The 20,287-nt window shown below is 48.3% G+C and overlaps 1 protein-coding gene across 1 annotated transcript; it reads left to right on the forward strand.

Moving 5' to 3' along the window:
- Nucleotides 1-1,287: 1,287 nt before the first annotated feature.
- Nucleotides 1,288-17,722, forward strand: LOC135022555 (uncharacterized; the record flags this gene model as incomplete). Its single annotated transcript, XM_063953323.1, has 2 exons — nt 1,288-1,936; nt 17,397-17,722. Coding segments are annotated over 2 exons (975 nt in total), but the record flags the coding sequence as incomplete, so codon positions are not given.
- Between the last annotated feature and the right edge of the window lie 2,565 nt (nt 17,723-20,287).

Here is a 20,287-nt window from a genome sequence, read left to right on the forward strand (position 1 = left end):
CCAATTTCTACATTCACCTCTCCAGAGACCGCTGTGTCACACCTTAACCAAACTCTAGTAACAGCACTTGATGAAGTGGCTCCAGCTACCCATCACACTCCACGTAGACTTAGATGTCAACCGTGGCACTCTAAATACACTAGACACTTACAAAAACTCTCACGAAAAGTTGAACGCCAGTGGCGTAAATCTCGTAGTTCAAGTGACTTTCTCACATATAAGACCACCTACCACTCTTATCGTACTGCTCTGGACACTGCCAAACAAACATATTTTCAATCTCTCATCTCTGCTCAAGCCTCTAACCCTAAGCGACTTTTTAATACATTTAAATCACTTCTTGTCCCTCCCTCACCTAACCCACCAGCCACTGTCAGTGCGCAAGATCTTGCTTCCTATTTCAAGGACAAGATTGACAAGATCCGAAATGAAATGGTATGCTCTTCCACAGCAAGTGACCTGCTCAATTCCCTGCCTGAACCCTCTAACACCTTCTCTTCCTTTGATCCTACAAATGAAGATGAAGTATCTGCACTCTTTTCATCTGCCTACTCTAATACCTCTCCCCTTGACTCTATACCCTCACAAATTAGTAAAGCTCTGTCTACTGTGCTCATCCCAACCTTAACAAAAATCTGTAATCTCTCCCTGTCTACTGGTATCTTTCCTTCTCTATACAAGCATGCAGTGATTACTCCCATTCTGAAAAAACACAACTCTGACCCGAACGCTCTCTCTAACTACCGTCCCATCTCTCAGCTCCCATGCCCCTCCAAGCTACTGGAGAGACTTGCCTACACTCGCCTCACACACTTTCTTAACTCACACAGCCTACTGGACCCACTTCAGTCAGGATTTCGTGCCCAACACTCCACAGAGACAGCACTGACTAAGGTAGTGAATGATTTGGTCACTGCTAAATCTAAAGGACATTTCTCTCTACTTATTCTCCTTGATCTCTCTGCTGCTTTTGACACTGTTGACCACTCTCTTCTCATACAAACACTACAATCCCTAGGTATTCAGGACACAGCCCTTTCTTGGTTCTCATCCTACCTATCTAATCGCTCCTTCAGTGTTCATTTCTCTGATTCCACCTCTCCTTCGCTACCTCTCTCAGTTAGAGTACCGCAAGGCTCAGTCCTAGGTCCTCTGCTTTTCTCTATCTATACCACATCTCTTGGCAAACTAATCAACTCTTTCGGATTTCAGTACCATCTGTATGCGGATGATACTCAAATCTACCTATCCTCCCCTGATTTGTCACCATCTGTATTGGGCCGTGTCACTGCATGCCTTTCTGCCATTTCATCTTGGATGACATCTCGCCACCTCAACCTTAATATTTCCAAAACAGAATTAATTATATTTCCACCGGCCAAAAGTAGTTTCCAACCTGATATCTCTATCACTGTTGAGAACTCTGCAATCACCCCTACCCCACAAGCTCGCTGCCTAGGTGTCATTCTTGACTCTGAACTGTCCTTTGTTACCCACATTCAATCTGTCTCAAAATCATGTTACATACATCTAAGAAACATATCCAAAATACGCCCTTATCTTACACAAGACACAGCAAAAACTCTAATCCATGCTCTCATTATCTCCCGCATTGATTATTGTAATAGTCTCCTGACCGGTCTTCCCAAACATAGGCTCTCACCACTACAATTCATTTTGAATGCAGCTGCGAGACTAATCTTCCTTGCCAGACGTTCATCGTCTGCAGATCCGCTCTGTCAGTCCCTCCATTGGTTACCGGTATTCTACCGTGTTAAATATAAAATACTTTTACTCACATACGAGGCTATTAACCAAACTGCACCAACATACATCTCTTCACTCATCTCAAAATATCTCCCTACCCGACCTCTCCGCTCTGCACAAGATCTACGTCTCTCATCCACACGCATTACTTGTTCACACTCAAAATTACAGGACTTTATCCGGGCTTCACCCACTCTGTGGAATGCCCTCCCACGCACAGTAAGACTCGCCTCTAGTCTCCAAACCTTTAAATGTTCCCTGAAAACTCACCTCTTCAGACAAGCCTATCAAATTCCAGACCCACCGATATAACCTTCAGTGCTTCCCTATCTAATTACATCCTCTGTAGAATATTCATAACATCACATATCTTGTCTTTCTTTAGTCTCACACCCTCCTGACACTTGGATAACTTTGTGGGGTATCATCATACAACCCATTAAGAACCTAGCAATCTGGTGGACCATTATGCAATAGGTAGCATCTATCCTTGTGTATCTATGCCTATTTCCCTATAGATTGTAAGCTTGCGAGCAGGGCCTTCCTACCTCTGTCTGTCTGTTTTTACCCAGTTTTGTTCTATTACTGTTGTTCTAATTGTAAAGTGCAACGGAATATGCTGCGCTATATAAGAAACTGTTAATAAATAAATAAATAATAAATTTTCTCACCAGCAGGTCTTTGAACCTCTGCAGACTTGTGTCTGAGGCTGGCAGTGTCTGAACTGACTTTACGTGTGGCAAGTTCAAAGGGTTGCAGAACCTTGCACAACGTTGAAATCATTCTCCACTGCGCTTGAGTCATGTGCATTCCCCCTCCTTTGCCTATATCGTGGGCAGATGTATAGGCTTGAATGGCCTTTTGCTGCTCCTCCATCCTCTGAAGCATATAGAGTGTTGAATTCCACCTCGTTACCACCTCTTGCTTCAGATGATGGCAGGGCAGGTTCAGGACTATTTGCTGGTGCTCCAGTCTTCGGCACGCGGTGGCTGAATGCTGAAAGTGGCCCGCAATTCTTCAGGCCACTAACAGCATCTCTTGCACGCCCCTGTCATTTTTTAAATAATTCTGCACCACCAAATTCAATGTATGTGCAAAACATGGGACGTGCTGGAATTTGCCCAGATGTAATGCACGCACAATATTGGTGGCGTTGTCCGATGTCACAAATCCCCACGAGAGTCCAATTGGGGTAAGCTATTCTGCGATGATGTTCCTCAGTTTCCGTAAGAGGTTGTCAGCTGTGTGCCTCTTATGGAAAGCGGTGATACAAAGCGTAGCCTGCCTAGGAACGAGTTGGCGTTTGCGAGATGTTGCTACTGGTGCCGCTGCTGCTGTTCTTGCTGCGGGAGGCAATACATCCACCCAGTGGGCTGTCACAGTCATTTAGTCCTGAGTCTGCCCTGGTCCACTTGTCCACATGTCCGTGGTTAAGTGGACATTGGGTACAACTGCATTTTTTAGGACACTGGTGACTCTTTTTCTGACGTCTGTGTACATTTTCGGTATCGCCTGCCTAGAGAAACGGAACCTAGATGGTATTTGGTACCGGGGACACAGTACCTCAATCAAGTCTCTAGTTGCCCTCTCTCTCTCTGTCCTCACCTCTCTCTCACTCTCTTGTCCCCACCTCTCACCCCATCCCTCTCTCTTGTCCTCACCTCTCTCTCCCGTCCTTTGTCTCCTGCCCTCACCTCTCACTTTCATTCTCACCTGTCTTTCTCTTGCCCTCACCGCTCACTCTCTCTCAAGTCCCGACCTCTCTCTCTGTCTGCACCTTTCTCACACTGTCTTTTGTCATCACCTTTCTCTCTCTATCTCGTCCTCACCTCTCTTGTCCTCACCTCCCTCCCTCTCTTTCTTGTCCTGCCTCTCTCTCTTTCTTGTCCACACCTCTCTCACGCACTCGCTCTCATTCTCACCTCTGTCTCTCCTGTACTCACCTCTCTCACTCTCTCTCTCTCGTCCCCACCTCTCTTTTGCACTCCCCTTTCCCTCTCTCTCATGCCCTCACCTCTCTCTCAGGCCTTGACCTCTCTCCTACTTGTCCTCACCTCTCTCTCTCTCTCTCTCTCTCATCCTCACCTCTCGCGCTCTCTCTCTCTCTCGTCCTCTTGTCCCCACCTTTCTCTCTCTTGTCCCCACCTATCTCTCTCTTGTCCTCACCTCTCTCTCTCTTGTCCTCACCTCTCTCTCTCTTGTCCTCACCTCTCTCTCTCTCATTCTCTGTTTGGCTTTAAAATATAGATTGCCTTGCTCTAGATGGGCGTACAGTGAGGAGCTAAACTGGACAGACCTGTGCGCTCAGTCCTTCTCTGCACCTCCGCCAGCTCCCACAGCCTTCTCCTCCGCACCATCTTCGAGGCCCACAGTCTCCTCCGCCCCGCGCCGATCACAGCCTCCTCAACTGCATTTTTTAGGACACTGGTGACTCTTTTTCTGACGTCTGTGTACATTTTCGGTATCGCCTGCCTAGAGAAACGGAACCTAGATGAATTAATGGTGGATACCGGACACACGTTTCTCACCACCCAGGCTGACAAGACCTGAGTTATCTGCTTTGCAGCAGGATGACTGCTGTGATATTTCATCTTCCTCGCAAAGGACTGTTGGACAGTCAATTGCTTACTGGAATTAGTACAAGTGGTCTTCCGACTTCCCCTCTGGGATGACGATCGACTCCCAGCAGCAACAACAGCAGCGCCAGCAGCAGTAGGCGTTACACTCAAGGATGCATCGGAGGAATCCCAGGCAGGAGAGGACTCGTCAGACTTGCCAGTGACATGGCCTGCAGGCAGGGCCGGACTGGCCATCTGGCACTTTTGGCACATGCCAGAAGGGCCGATGGCCAGGTGGGCCGGTCTGGCAGCTGCAACCCCTCCCTCTTGACACTCCCACCTCCTCGCTGCGGCCGCTGTGCTCCGCGGAAAAGTCCTCACCGCTTTCGTCCCACCTTCCTAGAATGCAGATGGGGGTGCGACGTCATCGCGCACAGCATTCTGGGAGCAGCCGCGGTGATGGGAAAAGGCCGGGGAGCAGCAGCAGCAGCCGCCCCAGCATGGCGTGTACTACACGCAAGGACCATGTCTGCTGCCTGCCTGATCCCCTGAGGAGGAGTCACGCCACCATGCAGATCCCGGCCCCAGCAGCAGCACACACATGGCCAGCTGCAGCATCAGCACTGCAGGGAGAGTGCTGTCCCCTGGCCGAGGTGAGTGCGAGTGTATACATGCACTGGCTGATTCCTCCCTCTCTCTTTCTCTCTGTCCTCAACCCCCCCCCCAACCCCTCTCTCTCTCTCTCTTTCTTTTGTCCTCACCTCTCTTGTTCTCACCCCCCCTCTCTCTTGTTCTCACCCCCCCTCTCTCTTGTCCTCACCTCTCTCTTTTGTTCTCACCCCCCCTTGTCCTCACCTCTCTCTTTTGTTCTCACCCCCCCTCTTGTCCTCACCTCTCTCTTTTGTTCTCACCCCCCCTCTTGTCCTCACCTCTCTCTTTTGTTCTCACCCCCCCCTCTTGTCCTCACCTCTCTCTTTTGATCTCACCCCCCCTCTCTTGTTCTCACTTCTATCTCTTTTGTCCTAACCCTCTCTCTGTCTCTTCACCTCTCTTTTCCTCACCCCTCTCTCCCATCCACATCCCTCTCTCCCATCCACATCCCTCTCTTTTTTGTCCCCACCCCCTCTCTCTTTTGTCCCTACCCCCTCTATTTTTTGTCCACACCCCGTCTCTCTTTCTTTTGTCCTCACCCCCTCTTTTTAGTCCCCACCCCCTCTCTTTTTGTACACCCCCCCACTCTCTTTGTTTTGTCCTCACCCCCTCTTTTTTGTCCACACTGCCTCTCTCTTTCTTTTGTCCTCAACCCCTCTTTTTTTTCCTCACCCCCTCTCTTTCTTTTGTCCTCACCTCTCTTTTGTCCTCACTCCGCTCCCTCTAGTCCTTACCTCTCTCTGTCTCTTTCTTGTCCTCGCCTCTCTTTTGTTCTCACCCCCCCTCTTGTCCTCACCTCTCTCTATCTCTCTTTTGTCCTCATCCTCTCTCTTTTCCTCCCCCCTCTCTCCCATCCACATCTCTCTCTTTCTTTTGTCCTCACCCCCTCTCCTTCTTTTGTCCTCACTCCCCCTCTCTCTAGTCCTCACTTCTCTCTATCTTTTATCCTCACCTCTCTCTCAGCTTTACCACCTCTTTTGCCCTCACTTCTCTATCTCTTGTTTTCACCCCCCTTTTGCCTCACCCCTCTCTCTTTCTATCGTCATAGCACAGAGCATTCTTGGAGTGGCTATGGGGGGGAGAAGTCCTAGGAGCAGCAGCACGGTGTCCGCCCACACTCACCCAGTTTACAACCTGCCTGAGCCCCTGGCCCTGAGGAGGAGACACGCCACCCATGCAGTCCTGGAACCCGGCCACAGCAGCACCACAGCACATGGTCAGCTGCAGCATCAGCACTGCAGGGAGAGCGCTGCCTCCCACCAAGGCGAGTATGGGTATACCCATGCCATGGCTGTCTGTCTCTCATTCTCTCTCTATTGTTCTCACCCTCTCTCTCTCTGTCCTCACCTCTCTCTCACTCTCTTGTCCCCACCTCTCACCCCATCCCTCTCTCTTGTCCTCACCTCTCTCTCCCGTCCTTTGTCTCCTGCCCTCACCTCTCACTTTCATTCTCACCTGTCTTTCTCTTGCCCTCACCGCTCACTCTCTCTCAAGTCCCGACCTCTCTCTCTGTCTGCACCTTTCTCACACTGTCTTTTGTCATCACCTTTCTCTCTCTATCTCGTCCTCACCTCTCTTGTCCTCACCTCCCTCCCTCTCTTTCTTGTCCTGCCTCTCTCTCTTTCTTGTCCACACCTCTCTCACGCACTCTCTCTCATTCTCACCTCTGTCTCTCCTGTACTCACCTCTTTTACTCTCTTCTGTCCTCACCTCTCTCACTCTCTCTCTCTCGTCCCCACCTCTCTTTTGCACTCCCCTTTCCCTCTCTCTCTCATGCCCTCACCTCTCTCTCAGGCCTTGACCTCTCTCCTACTTGTCCTCACCTCTCTCTCTCTCATCCTCACCTCTCGCGCTCTCTCTCTCTCTCGTCCTCTTGTCCCCACCTTTCTCTCTCTTGTCCCCACCTATCTCTCTCTTGTCCTCACCTCTCTCTCTCTTGTCCTCACCTCTCTCTCTCTTGTCCTCACCTCTCTCTCTCTCATTCTCTGTTTGGCTTTAAAATATAGATTGCCTTGCTCTAGATGGGCGTACAGTGAGGAGCTAAACTGGACAGACCTGTGCGCTCAGTCCTTCTCTGCACCTCCGCCAGCTCCCACAGCCTTCTCCTCCGCACCATCTTCGAGGCCCACAGTCTCCTCCGCCCCGCGCCGATCACAGCCTCCTCAACTGCATTTTTTAGGACACTGGTGACTCTTTTTCTGACGTCTGTGTACATTTTCGGTATCGCCTGCCTAGAGAAACGGAACCTAGATGAATTAACGGTGGATACCGGACACACGTTTCTCACCACCCAGGCTGACAAGACCTGAGTTATCCGCTTTGCAGCAGGATGACTGCTGTGATATTTCATCTTCCTCGTAAAGGACTGTTGGACAGTCAATTGCTTACTGGAATTAGTACAAGTGGTCTTCCGACTTCCCCTCTGGGATGACGATCGACTCCCAGCAGCAACAACAGCAACGCCAGCAGCAGTAGGCGTTACACTCAAGGATGCATCGGAGGAATCCCAGGCAGGAGAGGACTCGTCAGACTTGCCAGTGACATGGCCTGCAGGCAGGGCCGGACTGGCCATCTGGCACTTCTGGCACATGCCAGAAGGGCCGATGGCCAGGTGGGCCGGTCTGGCAGCTGCAACCCCTCCCTCTTGACACTCCCACCTCCTCGCTGCGGCCGCTGTGCTCCGCGGAAAAGTCCTCACCGCTTTCGTCCCACCTTCCTAGAATGCAGATGGGGGTGCGACGTCATCGCGCACAGCATTCTGGGAGCAGCCGCGGTGATGGGAAAAGGCCGGGGAGCAGCAGCAGCAGCCGCCCCAGCATGGCGTGTACTACACGCAAGGACCATGTCTGCTGCCTGCCTGATCCCCTGAGGAGGAGTCACGCCACCATGCAGATCCCGGCCCCAGCAGCAGCACACACATGGCCAGCTGCAGCATCAGCACTGCAGGGAGAGTGCTGTCCCCTGGCCGAGGTGAGTGCGAGTGTATACATGCACTGGCTGATTCCTCCCTCTCTCTTTCTCTCTGTCCTCAACCCCCCACCAACCCCTCTCTCTCTCTCTCTCTCTCTTTCTTTTGTCCTCACCTCTCTTGTTCTCACCCCCCTCTCTCTTGTTCTCACCCCCCCTCTCTCTTGTCCTCACCTCTCTCTTTTGTTCTCACCCCCCCTTGTCCTCACCTCTCTCTTTTGTTCTCACCCCCCCTCTTGTCCTCACCACTCTCTTTTGTTCTCACCCCCCCTCTTGTCCTCACCTCTCTCTTTTGTTCTCACCCCCCCTCTTGTCCTCACCTCTCTCTTTTGATCTCACCCCCCCTCTCTTGTTCTCACTTCTATCTCTTTTTTCCTAACCCTCTCTCTGTCTCTTCACCTCTCTTTTCCTCACCCCTCTCTCCCATCCACATCCCTCTCTCCCATCCACATCCCTCTCTTTTTTGTCCCCACCCCCTCTCTCTTTTGTCCCTACCCCCTCTATTTTTTGTCCACACCCCGTCTCTCTTTCTTTTGTCCTCACCCCCTTTTTAGTCCCCACCCCCTCTCTTTTTGTACACCCCCCCCACTCTCTTTGTTTTGTCCTCACCCCCTCTTTTTTGTCCACACTGCCTCTCTCTTTCTTTTGTCCTCACCCCCTCTTTTTTTTCCTCACCCCCTCTCTTTCTTTTGTCCTCACCTCTCTCTTGTCCTCACTCCGCTCCCTCTAGTCCTTACCTCTCTCTGTCTCTTTCTTGTCCTCGCCTCTCTTTTGTTCTCACCCCCCCTCTTGTCCTCACCTCTCTCTATGTCTCTTTTGTCCTCATCCTCTCTCTTTTCCTCCCCCCCTCTCTCCCATCCACATCTCTCTCTTTCTTTTGTCCTCACCCCCTCTCCCTCTTTTGTCCTCACTCCCCCTCTCTCTAGTCCTCACTTCTCTCTATCTTTTATCCTCACCTCTCTCTCAGCTTTACCACCTCTTTTGCCCTCACTTCTCTATCTCTTGTTTTCACCCCCCTTTTGCCTCACCCCTCTCTCTTTCTATCGTCATAGCACAGAGCATTCTTGGAGTGGCTATGGGGGAGAGAAGTCCTAGGAGCAGCAGCACGGTGTCCGCCCACACTCACCCAGTTTACAGCCTGCCTGAGCCCCTGGCCCTGAGGAGGAGACACGCCACCCATGCAGTCCTGGAACCCGGCCACAGCAGCACCACAGCACATGGTCAGCTGCAGCATCAGCACTGCAGGGAGAGCGCTGCCTCCCACCAAGGCGAGTATGGGTATACCCATGCCATGGCTGTCTGTCTCTCATTCTCTCTCTATTGTTCTCACCCTCTCTCTCTCTGTCCTCACCTCTCTCTCACTCTCTTGTCCCCACCACTCACCCCATCCCTCTCTCTTGTCCTCACCTCTCTCTCCCGTCCTTTGTCTCCTGCCCTCACCTCTCACTTTCATTCTCACCTGTCTTTCTCTTGCCCTCACCGCTCACTCTCTCTCAAGTCCCGACCTCTCTCTCTGTCTGCACCTTTCTCACACTGTCTTTTGTCATCACCTTTCTCTCTCTATCTCGTCCTCACCTCCCTCCCTCTCTTTCTTGTCCTGCCTCTCTCTCTTTCTTGTCCACACCTCTCTCACGCACTCTCTCTCATTCTCACCTCTGTCTCTCCTGTACTCACCTCTTTTACTCTCTTCTGTTCTCACCTCTCTCACTCTCTCTCGTCCCCACCTCTCTTTTGCACTCCCCTTTCCCTCTCTCTCATACCCTCACCTCTCTCTCAGGCCTTGACCTCTCTCCTACTTGTCCTCACCTCTCTCTCTCTCTCTCTCTCATCCTCACCTCTCGCACTCTCTCTCTCTCTCGTCCTCTTGTCCCCACCTTTCTCTCTCTTGTCCCCACCTATCTCTCTCTTGTCCTCACCTCTCTCTCTCTTGTCCTCACCTCTCTCTCTCTTGTCCTCACCTCTCTCTCTCTCATTCTCTGTTTGGCTTTAAAATATAGATTGCCTTGCTCTAGATGGGCGTACAGTGAGGAGCTAAACTGGACAGACCTGTGCCCTCAGTCCTTCTCTGCACCTCCGCCAGCTCCCACAGCCTTCTCCTCCGCACCATCTTCGAGGCCCACAGTCTCCTCCGCCCCGCGCCGATCACAGCCTCCTCATCCACCACAGCATCCTCTGCTAAATAGGTAATCTTACCCTGCTTTGAGCCGGCGCTGGCTGTCTTTCCAATAATAAAAATGATTAAACAACTATGGATGATGAAAAAAACATTTGTATTTACTAAACACTAATTGATGAATAAAAACATGAATAAAATATACATTCACACATTCATATGAAGTTAGGGCATAAGTGGAGCTGAGGTAGATTTTAAATGTGCTGCTAATGAGTGTCCACTGAGGATCCCGGACTGGAACGCTGGACCAAAAGTTCCCTGGGGAAAAAGGTTGAAATACAGCTGGTTTTACCCGTAATTGCGGAGGCTTCCAAATGCTTTTGAAAAACAGCAGGCAAGCTGTATCACTTGTATCCAAGCTGGGTCTCTCCGAATGGTGCTGTAGTATGTATGTCCCTCAGGGAAGGATTCCAAGGCAGATGTTCCAAAATTAGATTAGCATGAGTCCATATCTGGATCCTGTTATTGAGTGGAGTACTGGTATAAGCAGCTTTTTCACACTTAACGCGTTTCCCTAGGCACGGTCACCTAGCTTCATCAGATGAAGCTAGGTGACCGTGCCTAGGGAAACGCGTTAAGTGTGAAAAAGCTGCTTATACCAGTACTCCACTCAATAACAGGATCCAGATATGGACTCATGCTAATCTAATTTTGGAACATCTGCCTTGGAATCCTTCCCTGAGGGACATACATACTATAGCACCATTCGGAGAGACCCAGCTTGGATACAAGTGATACAGCTTGCCTGCTGTTTTTCAAAAGCATTTGGAAGCCTCCGCAATTACGGGTAAAACCAGCTGTATTTCAACCTTTTTCCCCAGGGAACTTTTGGTCCAGCGTTCCAGTCCGGGATCCTCAGTGGACACTCATTAGCAGCACATTTAAAATCTACCTCAGCTCCACTTATGCCCTAACTTCATATGAATGTGTGAATGTATATTTTATTCATGTTTTTATTCATCAATTAGTGTTTAGTAAATAAATACAAATGTTTTTTTCATCATCCATAGTTGTTTAATCATTTTTATTATTGGAAAGACAGCCAGCGCCGGCTCAAAGTACCTTTTGTTGCAAAAACTTCCTTGTTGGGACTGACAATCCCTTGCTGGCAGCTGTGACAGCGCGTCTGGAATTGCTTTTCCTTTCAATCTTACCCTGCTGCCTTTCTCTCTCTCTAGTCCCTACTGTATGCCCTTGCTGTCTCTCTCTCTATCACTCTCCCTGCCCCTATGTCCTTACTGTCACTTCCCCTGTCCCTCCGTCACTCTCCCTGTCCCTCCATCACTCTCCCTGTCCCTATGTCCCTGCTGTCACTTTCCCTGTCCCTCTGTCACTCTCCCTGTCCCTATGTCCCTGCTGTCACTTTCCCTGTCCCTCTGTCACTCTCCCTGTCCCTATGTCCCTGCTGTCACTTTCCCTGTCCCTCTGTCACTCTCCCTGTCCCTATGTCCCTGCTGTCACTTTCCCTGTCCCTCTGTCACTCTCCATGTCCCTATGTCCCTGCTATCACTCTCCCTGTCCCTATGTCCCTGCTGTCACTTTCCCTGTCCCTGATATCACTCTCCCTGAATTTTGTCTCATTCCATGTGGCATAATGTGAATTTCGGCTCATTCAGTGTGCTACAATGTGAATTTCAGCTCATTCTGTGTGCTATAATGCAAATTTTGGCTCATTCCGTGTGCTGTAATGTGAATTTTGGCTCACTCTGTATGCTATAATGTGAATTTCGGCTCATTCTGTGTGCTATAATGTGAATTTCGGCTCATACCAGGTGCTGTAATGTGAATTTCGGTTCATACCGTGTGCTATAATGTAAATTTCGGCTCATTCTGTGTGCTACAATGTGAATTTCGTCTCATTCTGTGTGCTATAATGTGAATTTCAGCTAATTCTGTGTGCTATAATGTGAATTTTGGCTCATTTTGGGTGCTGTAATGTGAATTTTGGTTCATACCGGGTGCTATAATGTGAATTTCGGCTCATACCTTGTGGTATAATGTGAATATTGTCTCATACTGTGAAAGAGGCACCAGTACTAGATAGTATAAGGGGTCCTACTATTGTGGTGCATAATTTGAATAGGGGGTATATGGTGTGGTAAACTACACTAAAGAACACGCCCCCTTTTGAGTGACCACGCCCCCTTTTCCGGAGCGAATTACAACCTTCACTTTTCTATTCCCCCACTTAAAAATTTCCACTTCAACCACTGGTTGAGTGTATTTTAATAGAGAATGATGTACCCTTGTATGTTGTTATATTAATTATATTTGTAAGAGCATAGATTAAGAAGTATGAGGAGTCAGGAATACTAAGGGGAGGAGTCGCCGAGGTGGGCCTGTGTGCTTCAAATATGCCAGGGCCTATTTTTAGTCCCAGTCCGGCCCTGCCTGCAGGACTATTGGCTTTCCTGTGTAAGGTGGAAATTGAAACTGAGGGAGTTGGTGGTGTGGTTTGCAGGAGCTTGGTTACAAGAGGAAGGGATTTATTGGTCAGTGGACTGCTTCCGCTGTCATCCAAAGTTTTTGAACTTGTCACTGACTTCTGATGAATGCGGTCCAGGTGACGGATAAGGGAGGATGTTCTTAGGTGGTTAACGTTCTTACCCCTACTTATTACAGCTTGTCAAAGGCAACACACGGCTTGACACCTGTTGTCCGCATTTGTGTTGAAATAATTCCACACCGAAGAGGTGATTTCTTTTGTATTTTGACCAGGCATGTCAATGGCCATATTCGTCCCACGGACAACAGGTGTCTCCCCGGGTGCCTGACTTAAACAAACCACCTCACCATCAGAATCCTCCTTGTCAATTTCCTCCCCAGTGCCAGCAACACCCATATCCTCATCCTGGTGTACTTCAACAGTGACATCTTCAATTTGACTATCAGGAACTGGACTGCGGGTGCTCCTTCCAGCACTTGCAGGGGGCGTGCAAATGGTGGAAGGCGCAAGCTCTTCCCGTCCAGTGTTGGGAAGGTCAGGCATCGCAACCGATACAATTGGACTCTCCTTGGGGATTTGTGATTTAGAAGAACGCACAGTTCTTCTCTGTGCTTTTGCCAGCTTAAGTCTTTTCATTTTTATAGCGAGAGGATGAGTGCTTCCATCCTCATGTGAATCTGAACCACTAGCCATGAACATAGGCCAGGGCCTCAGCCGTTCCTTGCCACTTTGTGTCGTAAATGGCATATTGGCAAGTTTACGCTTCTCATCAGACGCTTTCAATTTTGATTTTTGGGTCATTTTACTGAACTTTTGTTTTTTGGATTTTACATGCTCTCTACTATGACATTGGGCATCGGCCTTGGCAGATGACGTTGATGGCATTTCATAGTCTCGGCCATGACTAGTGGCAGCAGCTGCAGCACGAGGTGGAAGTGGATCTTGATCTTTCCCTATTTTAACCTCCACATTTTTGTTCTCCATTTTTTAATGTGTGGAATTATATGCCAGTATCAATAGCAATGGCCTATATACTGCGCACAACTGAAATGCACCACAGGTATGGATGGATAGTATACTTGACGACACAGAGGTAGGTAGAGCAGTGGCCTTCCGTACCGTACTGCTATATATACTGGTGGTCACTGTCAGCAAACTGCAAAACTAAAATGCACCACAGGTATAGAATCTGGATGGATAGTATACTTGACGACACAGAGGTAGGTAGAGCAGTGGCCTTCCGTACCGTACTGCTATATATACTGGTGGTCACTGTCAGCAAACTGCAAAACTAAAATGCACCACAGGTATAGAATCTAGATGGATAGTATACTTGATGACACAGAGGTAGGTAGAGCAGTGGCCTTCTGTACCATACTGCTATATATACTGGTGGTCACTGTCAGCAAACTGCAAAACTAAAATGCACCACAGGTATGGAATCTAGATGGATAGTATACTTGACGACACAGAGGTAGGTAGAACAGTGGCCTTCCGTACCGTAGTGCTATATATACTGGTGGTCACTGTCAGCAAACTACAAAACTAAAATGCACCACAGGTATAGAATCTAGATGGATAGTATACTTGATGACACAGAGGTAGGTAGAGCAGTGGCCTTCCGTACCGTACTGCTATATATACTGGTGGTCACTGTCAGCAAACTGCAAAACTAAAATGTACCACAGGTATAGAATCTAGATGGATAGTATACTTGATGACACAGAGGTAGGTAGAGCAGTGGTCTTCCATACTGTACTGCTATATATACTGGTGGTCACTGTCAGCAAACTGCAAAACTAAAATGCACCACAGGTATAGAATCTAGATGGATAGTATACTTGACGACACAGAGGTAGGTAGAGCAGTGGCCTTCCGTACCGTACTGCTATATATACTGGTGGTCACTGTCAGCAAACTGCAAAACTAAAATGCACCACAGGTATAGAATCTAGATGGATAGTATACTTGACGACACAGAGGTAGGTAGAGCAGTGGCCTTCCGTACCGTACTGCTATATATACTGGTGGTCACTGTCAGCAAAACTCTGCACTGTACTCCTCCTATATAATACTGCTGGTCCCCAGTCCCCACAATAAAGCAGTGTGAGCACAGATATATGCAGCACACTGAGCACAGATATGGAGCGTTTTTCAGGCAGACAACGTATAATACTGGTGGTCACTGGTCAGCAACACTCTGCACTGTACTCCTCCTATATAATACTGCTGGTCCCCAGTCCCCAAAATAAGGCAGCGTGAGCACAGATATATGCAGCACACTGAGCACAGATATGGAGCGTTTTTCAGGCAGACAACATATAATACTGGTGGTCACTGGTCAGCAAAACTCTGCACTGTACTCCTCCTATATAATACTGCTGGTCCCCAGTCCCCACAATAAAGCAATGTGAGCACAGATATATGCAGCACACTGAGCACAGATATGGAGCGTTTTTCAGGCAGAGAACGGATAAAACTGGTGGTCACTGATCAGCAAAACTCAGCACTGTACTCCTCCTATATAATACAGCTGCTCCCCAGTCCCCACAATTAAGCAATAAGCACAAATATTTGCAGCAACATTAATAAATGGAGAGGACGCCAGCCACGTCCTCTCCCTAACATTTCCAATGCACAAGTGAAAATGGCGGCGACGCGCGGCTCCTTATATAGAATCCGAATCTCGCGAGAATCGGACAGCGGGATGATGACGTTCGGGCGCGCTCGGGTTAACCGAGCCATACGGGAGAATCCGAGTATGCCTCGGACCTGTGTAAAATGGGTGAAGTTCGGGGGGGTTCGGTTTCCGAGGAACCGAACCCGCTCATCACTAGTTCTTATACAGCCTCGGAAACAGGAGAGCAATGCATATTATTACTCACACATTGTAATACCTGATTCCTGCCACTAGGGTTCATATTGCTGTAGTTAGATATACTGTTATTCCCCTTTCACATCTCCAATGCCAGATCCCACACGGGAATTGGAAACGAGTTTTTTCCGGGTGGGATCCGGCATTGGACCCTAACAGCAGGCTTCCGAAGGCTTCCCAACCTGGCAATATGCAGAGTCAGTTGCCATAGCAGCTGGGGTGGAGCTGGCAGCGGGGGTGGAGGCAGCGCTGGGAGATGATCTCATCTCTGCGGCGCCTCTCCCTATATAGTGAACAGGTCCCAAGCCACATTGACCCGGGAACCCATTTACACTGCCACTGACCCGGTATTCAACCCCGGGAATAACCCTTTTTATAACCCAGTTTGAATTACCGGGTCGGGCAACCCGATAATTATTCATGGCCCCTTTCACATTGCACAGTGACCTGTGTCGACCCGGCATATTGGTGGGTCGATACCGGGTTATTTTTGCGATGTAAAAGGGGTTTTAGAAAGAAGAAATTGAAGGGTTCTCCAACAATACAGTAGTCATTTAGAGTTCCTGCTAATCTGATTTGGCAGATTGTAGTGTCAAATACACTTTTATATGAATCAAAGTTCATGGTTCAATTTTCATTATATATTATAAGTACAATACATAAATATAATGTTTTTGCAATTTTTATTTGACAGCATATATCCATATACATAAGGTTTCTCTGATTGTCTAGGTGTCCTCTTATGAACAACATTTTTCAGGGGTGTTAGCGGTTTAATCTCATTTCCCTCTGTAAATGTTTTGTACATGTATCAGAGATTCAGGTTTTTTGTTCTCGGGAGGCGATCATTTTGCCGGCTGTCGGGATCCCACCGACGGAGTCCTGACAGCCAACAATGCCGACAGCCAGAATACCTACTCACAGGGGCTATTCCTACTCGTGGGTGTCCAGGACACCCATACCGAGCCAGCAGCATGGTGAGCGCAGCAAACCCGGAAGGGTGTTCGTAGCGCTCGCCACACTGCCGGCATTCCTGGCGGGTGGGATGCCTCTATCGAAATACTGATGGCCGGCATCCCATCCACCGGGAATACATATGTATTCTCTGTTCTCTATAGGAAATAACCTTTGTTAGACTTCTGGGCATTCAACTTAACTTTACTCATTACATTTGTGCGTCATTAATTCTTAGTAACATTTTGTGGAACATTCTGCATTCTGAACAGTGTGTAAGTTGACAAAAACTTGAAGAAGTGGGATTTACACATTAATTCAATTTTGTTTAGCTGCTTTTATTCCAAATTGCCTTTATTGCTGATAGCATCTTGATTTTACAATTTGCCCTAGATTAGCTGATGTTCACCAGGAATGTATACACTTGACATTGGAGGTGATTAGATCAGTTACAGTACATAGGGGGTCATTCTGACCCGATCGCACGCTGCACTTCTTCGCAGCATTGTGATCGGGTCGAAACTGCACATGCGCGGCGGCCGCATTGCACAGGCACATCGTTGTCCGGTGACAGCCGTCGTCAGGCAGCACCGCCGCTAGCAAAGAAAGCGGTCCCAGTGGCGATCGCAAGAACATTGACAGGAGGAAGGCGGATCCGTTAGTCGGGGAGTGGTGAGTCCAATGTAGGCGTGTCCAGGCGTTTGGAGGGCGGATGTCTGACGTCAATTCCGGGACCTGCATCGCTGGATCGATTGCACAGGGTAAGTAACTCTTACCCTGCTCTTCTTTTACAGTAAACTTTTTTTGCATAGTAGGGCTGCACAAGCGTTCGTAGCTCTGCTATGCAGAAATACACTCCACCATAGGCGGCGTCTAGTTGATCGCATGGGCAGAAAAAAGTTGCCACGTTGCAGCGCGGAATGACCCGCAAAGTGCAATGAAACGACAAGGGCTGTATAATGTGAACATTTTATTCACACAAATTTCCAACTCTTTAATCTTTAGGTTTCTCCCAGGCTGAAGATGGCTTTGTTTATCACAAGCATGTTTCAATGGGATCCGGACCTCAGGTCGGATGCACCAACATCGACAATGTCTACATCGACAACCAAACATCGACAACACGTAGGTCAACTGTAATCATACATCTACACACTGAACATCGACAACAGCACAACATTGACAAACAGAACATCGATACAGACAATAGGTCGACAACATATATGATCGACAACAGTTCAACAACATGTATGATCGACAACATCCATGATCAACAAACGGCTGAGCGACAACAACAAGATCGACAAATGCAAGATCAACAACACGTTTGATTGACAAGAAGATCGACAAACAAGATGATTGAAAATATCCTTGATCCGTTTCAATTTCTCTACAATACTAGCCTCTACCAGTTATGCTGAGAGCCATCCCCATGTATGTTTCCTTTCATGCTTCTGCTTCTGGGCACAATACACACTTTATGAATTACTACAATGTGCATAAGGTTGTTCATGTGATCTCTTCCTCATGACTAGCACTTCATGTACTTCACTGAATTTACATGTCTTGTTCATAAATACATTAACACACTAGCTAGAGATTAGGGGGTCTATTTACTAAGCATTGGAAATCCATAAAGTGGAGAGACATAAAGCTGCAGCCAATGTTCCTGTTATTTACAAACCCAGGACCAGTTGTGCTACATAAGAGAAACAGTATCTGCTATGGTCCCTCCATTTCTGACAGCATCTGCCAGATTTACTATGCTCTGGAATGCAAAGCACTCTGGAGCTTGGTCCAACAGTATGGTGTTTCTCTTTAGTAGTCTATGGACTCTACTAATGCACAGATTTATTGGGGGAAGGAGCTTCCGGCTCCCTCTCCGTCGATTCTCAGTGACACATGCATCAGCTACACATTCAGATTGCCTGCTGGAAAACAGAACTTGGAAATAGTGTGATTACATTATGCTTCCAAACAGCTTCCAGCTCTTCGCAAGGAAGGGTTTTTATTGGAGCCCGTCTCCTGGCAAAAGTAACTTAGCAAATTTGTTTGAAAATGTTAATTTTCACACGCAAATAGTGTATAGGCAAAAAAAAAAAAAAAAAATGCAGAATTTGATAAATATGTACACCTCATGGAAGCATGAAAGAAATTTAAATTTTCATTTTATTGGGGGTGTGGAGTTACTTTAGATTAGTGATGTGCACCGGACATTTTTCGGGTTTTGTGTTTTGGTTTTGGATTCGGTTCCGCGGCCGTGTTTTGGATTCGGACGCGTTTTGGCAAAACCTCACCGAAATTTTTTTGTCGGATTCGGGTGTGTTTTGGATTCGGGTGTTTTTTTACAAAAAACCCTAAAAAACAGCTTAAATCATAGAATTTGGGGGTCATTTTGATCACATAGTTTTATTAACCTCAATAACCATAATTTCCACTCATTTCCAGTCTATTCTGAACACCTCACACCTCACAATATTATTTTTAGTCCTAAAATTTGCACCGAGGTCGCTGGATGGCTAAGCTAAGCGACACAAGTGGCCAACACAAACACCTGGCCCATCTAGGAGTGGCACTGCAGTGTCAGGCAGGATGGCACTTCAAAAAAATTGTCCCCAAACAGCACATGATGCAAAGAAAAAAAGAGGCGAACCAAGGTCGCTGTGTGACTAAGCTAAGCGACACAAGTGGCCGACACAAACACCTGGCCCATCTAGGAGTGGCACTGCAGTGTCAGGCAGGATGGCACTTCAAAAAAATAGTCCCCAAACAGCACATGATGCAAAGAAAAAAAGAGGCGCACCAAGGTCGCTGTGTGACTAAGCTAAGCGACACAAGTGGCCGACACAAACACCTGGCCCATCTAGGAGTGGCACTGCAGTGTCAGGCAGGATGGCACTTTAAAAAAATAGTCCCCAAACAGCACATGATGCAAAGAAAAAAAGAGGCGCACCAAGGTCGCTGTGTGACTAAGCTAAGCGACACAAGTGGCCGACACAAACACCTGGCCCATCTAGGAGTGGCACTGCAGTGTCAGGCAGGATGGCACTTCAAAAAAATAGTCCCCAAACAGCACATGATGCAAAGAAAAAAAGAGGCGCACCAAGGTCGCTGTGTGACTAAGCTAAGCGACACAAGTGGCCGACACAAACACCTGGCCCATCTAGGAGTGGCACTGCAGTGTCAGGCAGGATGGCACTTCAAAAAAATAGTCCCCAAACAGCACATGATGCAAAGAAAAAAAGAGGCGCACCAAGGTCGCTGTGTGACTAAGCTAAGTGACCCAAGTGGCCGACACAAACACCTGGCCCATCTAGGAGTGGCACTGCAGTGTCAGGCAGGATGGCACTTCAAAAAAATAGTCCCCAAACAGCACATGATGCAAAGAAAACAAGAGGCGCACCAAGGTCGCTGTGTGACTAAGCTAAGCGACACAAGTGGCCGACACAAACACCTGGCCCATCTAGGAGTGGCACTGCAGTGTCAGGCAGGATGGCACTTCAAAAAAATAGTCCCCAAACAGCACATGATGCAAAGAAAAAAAGAGGCGCACCAAGGTCGCTGTGTGACTAAGCTAAGCGACCCAAGTGGCCGACACAAACACCTGGCCCATCTAGGAGTGGCACTGCAGTGTCAGGCAGGATGGCACTTCAAAAAAATAGTCCCCAAACAGCACATGATGCAAAGAAAAAAAGAGGCGAACCAAGGTCGCTGTGTGACTAAGCTAAGCGACACAAGTGGCCGACACAAACACCTGGCCCATCTAGGAGTGGCACTGCAGTGTCAGGCAGGGTGGCACTTCAAAAAAATAGTCCCCAAACAGCACATGATGCAAAGAAAAAAAGAGGCGCACCAAGGTCGCTGTGTGACTAAGCTAAGCGACACAAGTGGCCGAC

The sequence above is a fragment of the Pseudophryne corroboree genome, chromosome 2, assembly GCF_028390025.1.
Source record: "Pseudophryne corroboree isolate aPseCor3 chromosome 2, aPseCor3.hap2, whole genome shotgun sequence".
In the NCBI taxonomy this organism is placed as follows: Eukaryota; Metazoa; Chordata; class Amphibia; order Anura; family Myobatrachidae; genus Pseudophryne; species Pseudophryne corroboree.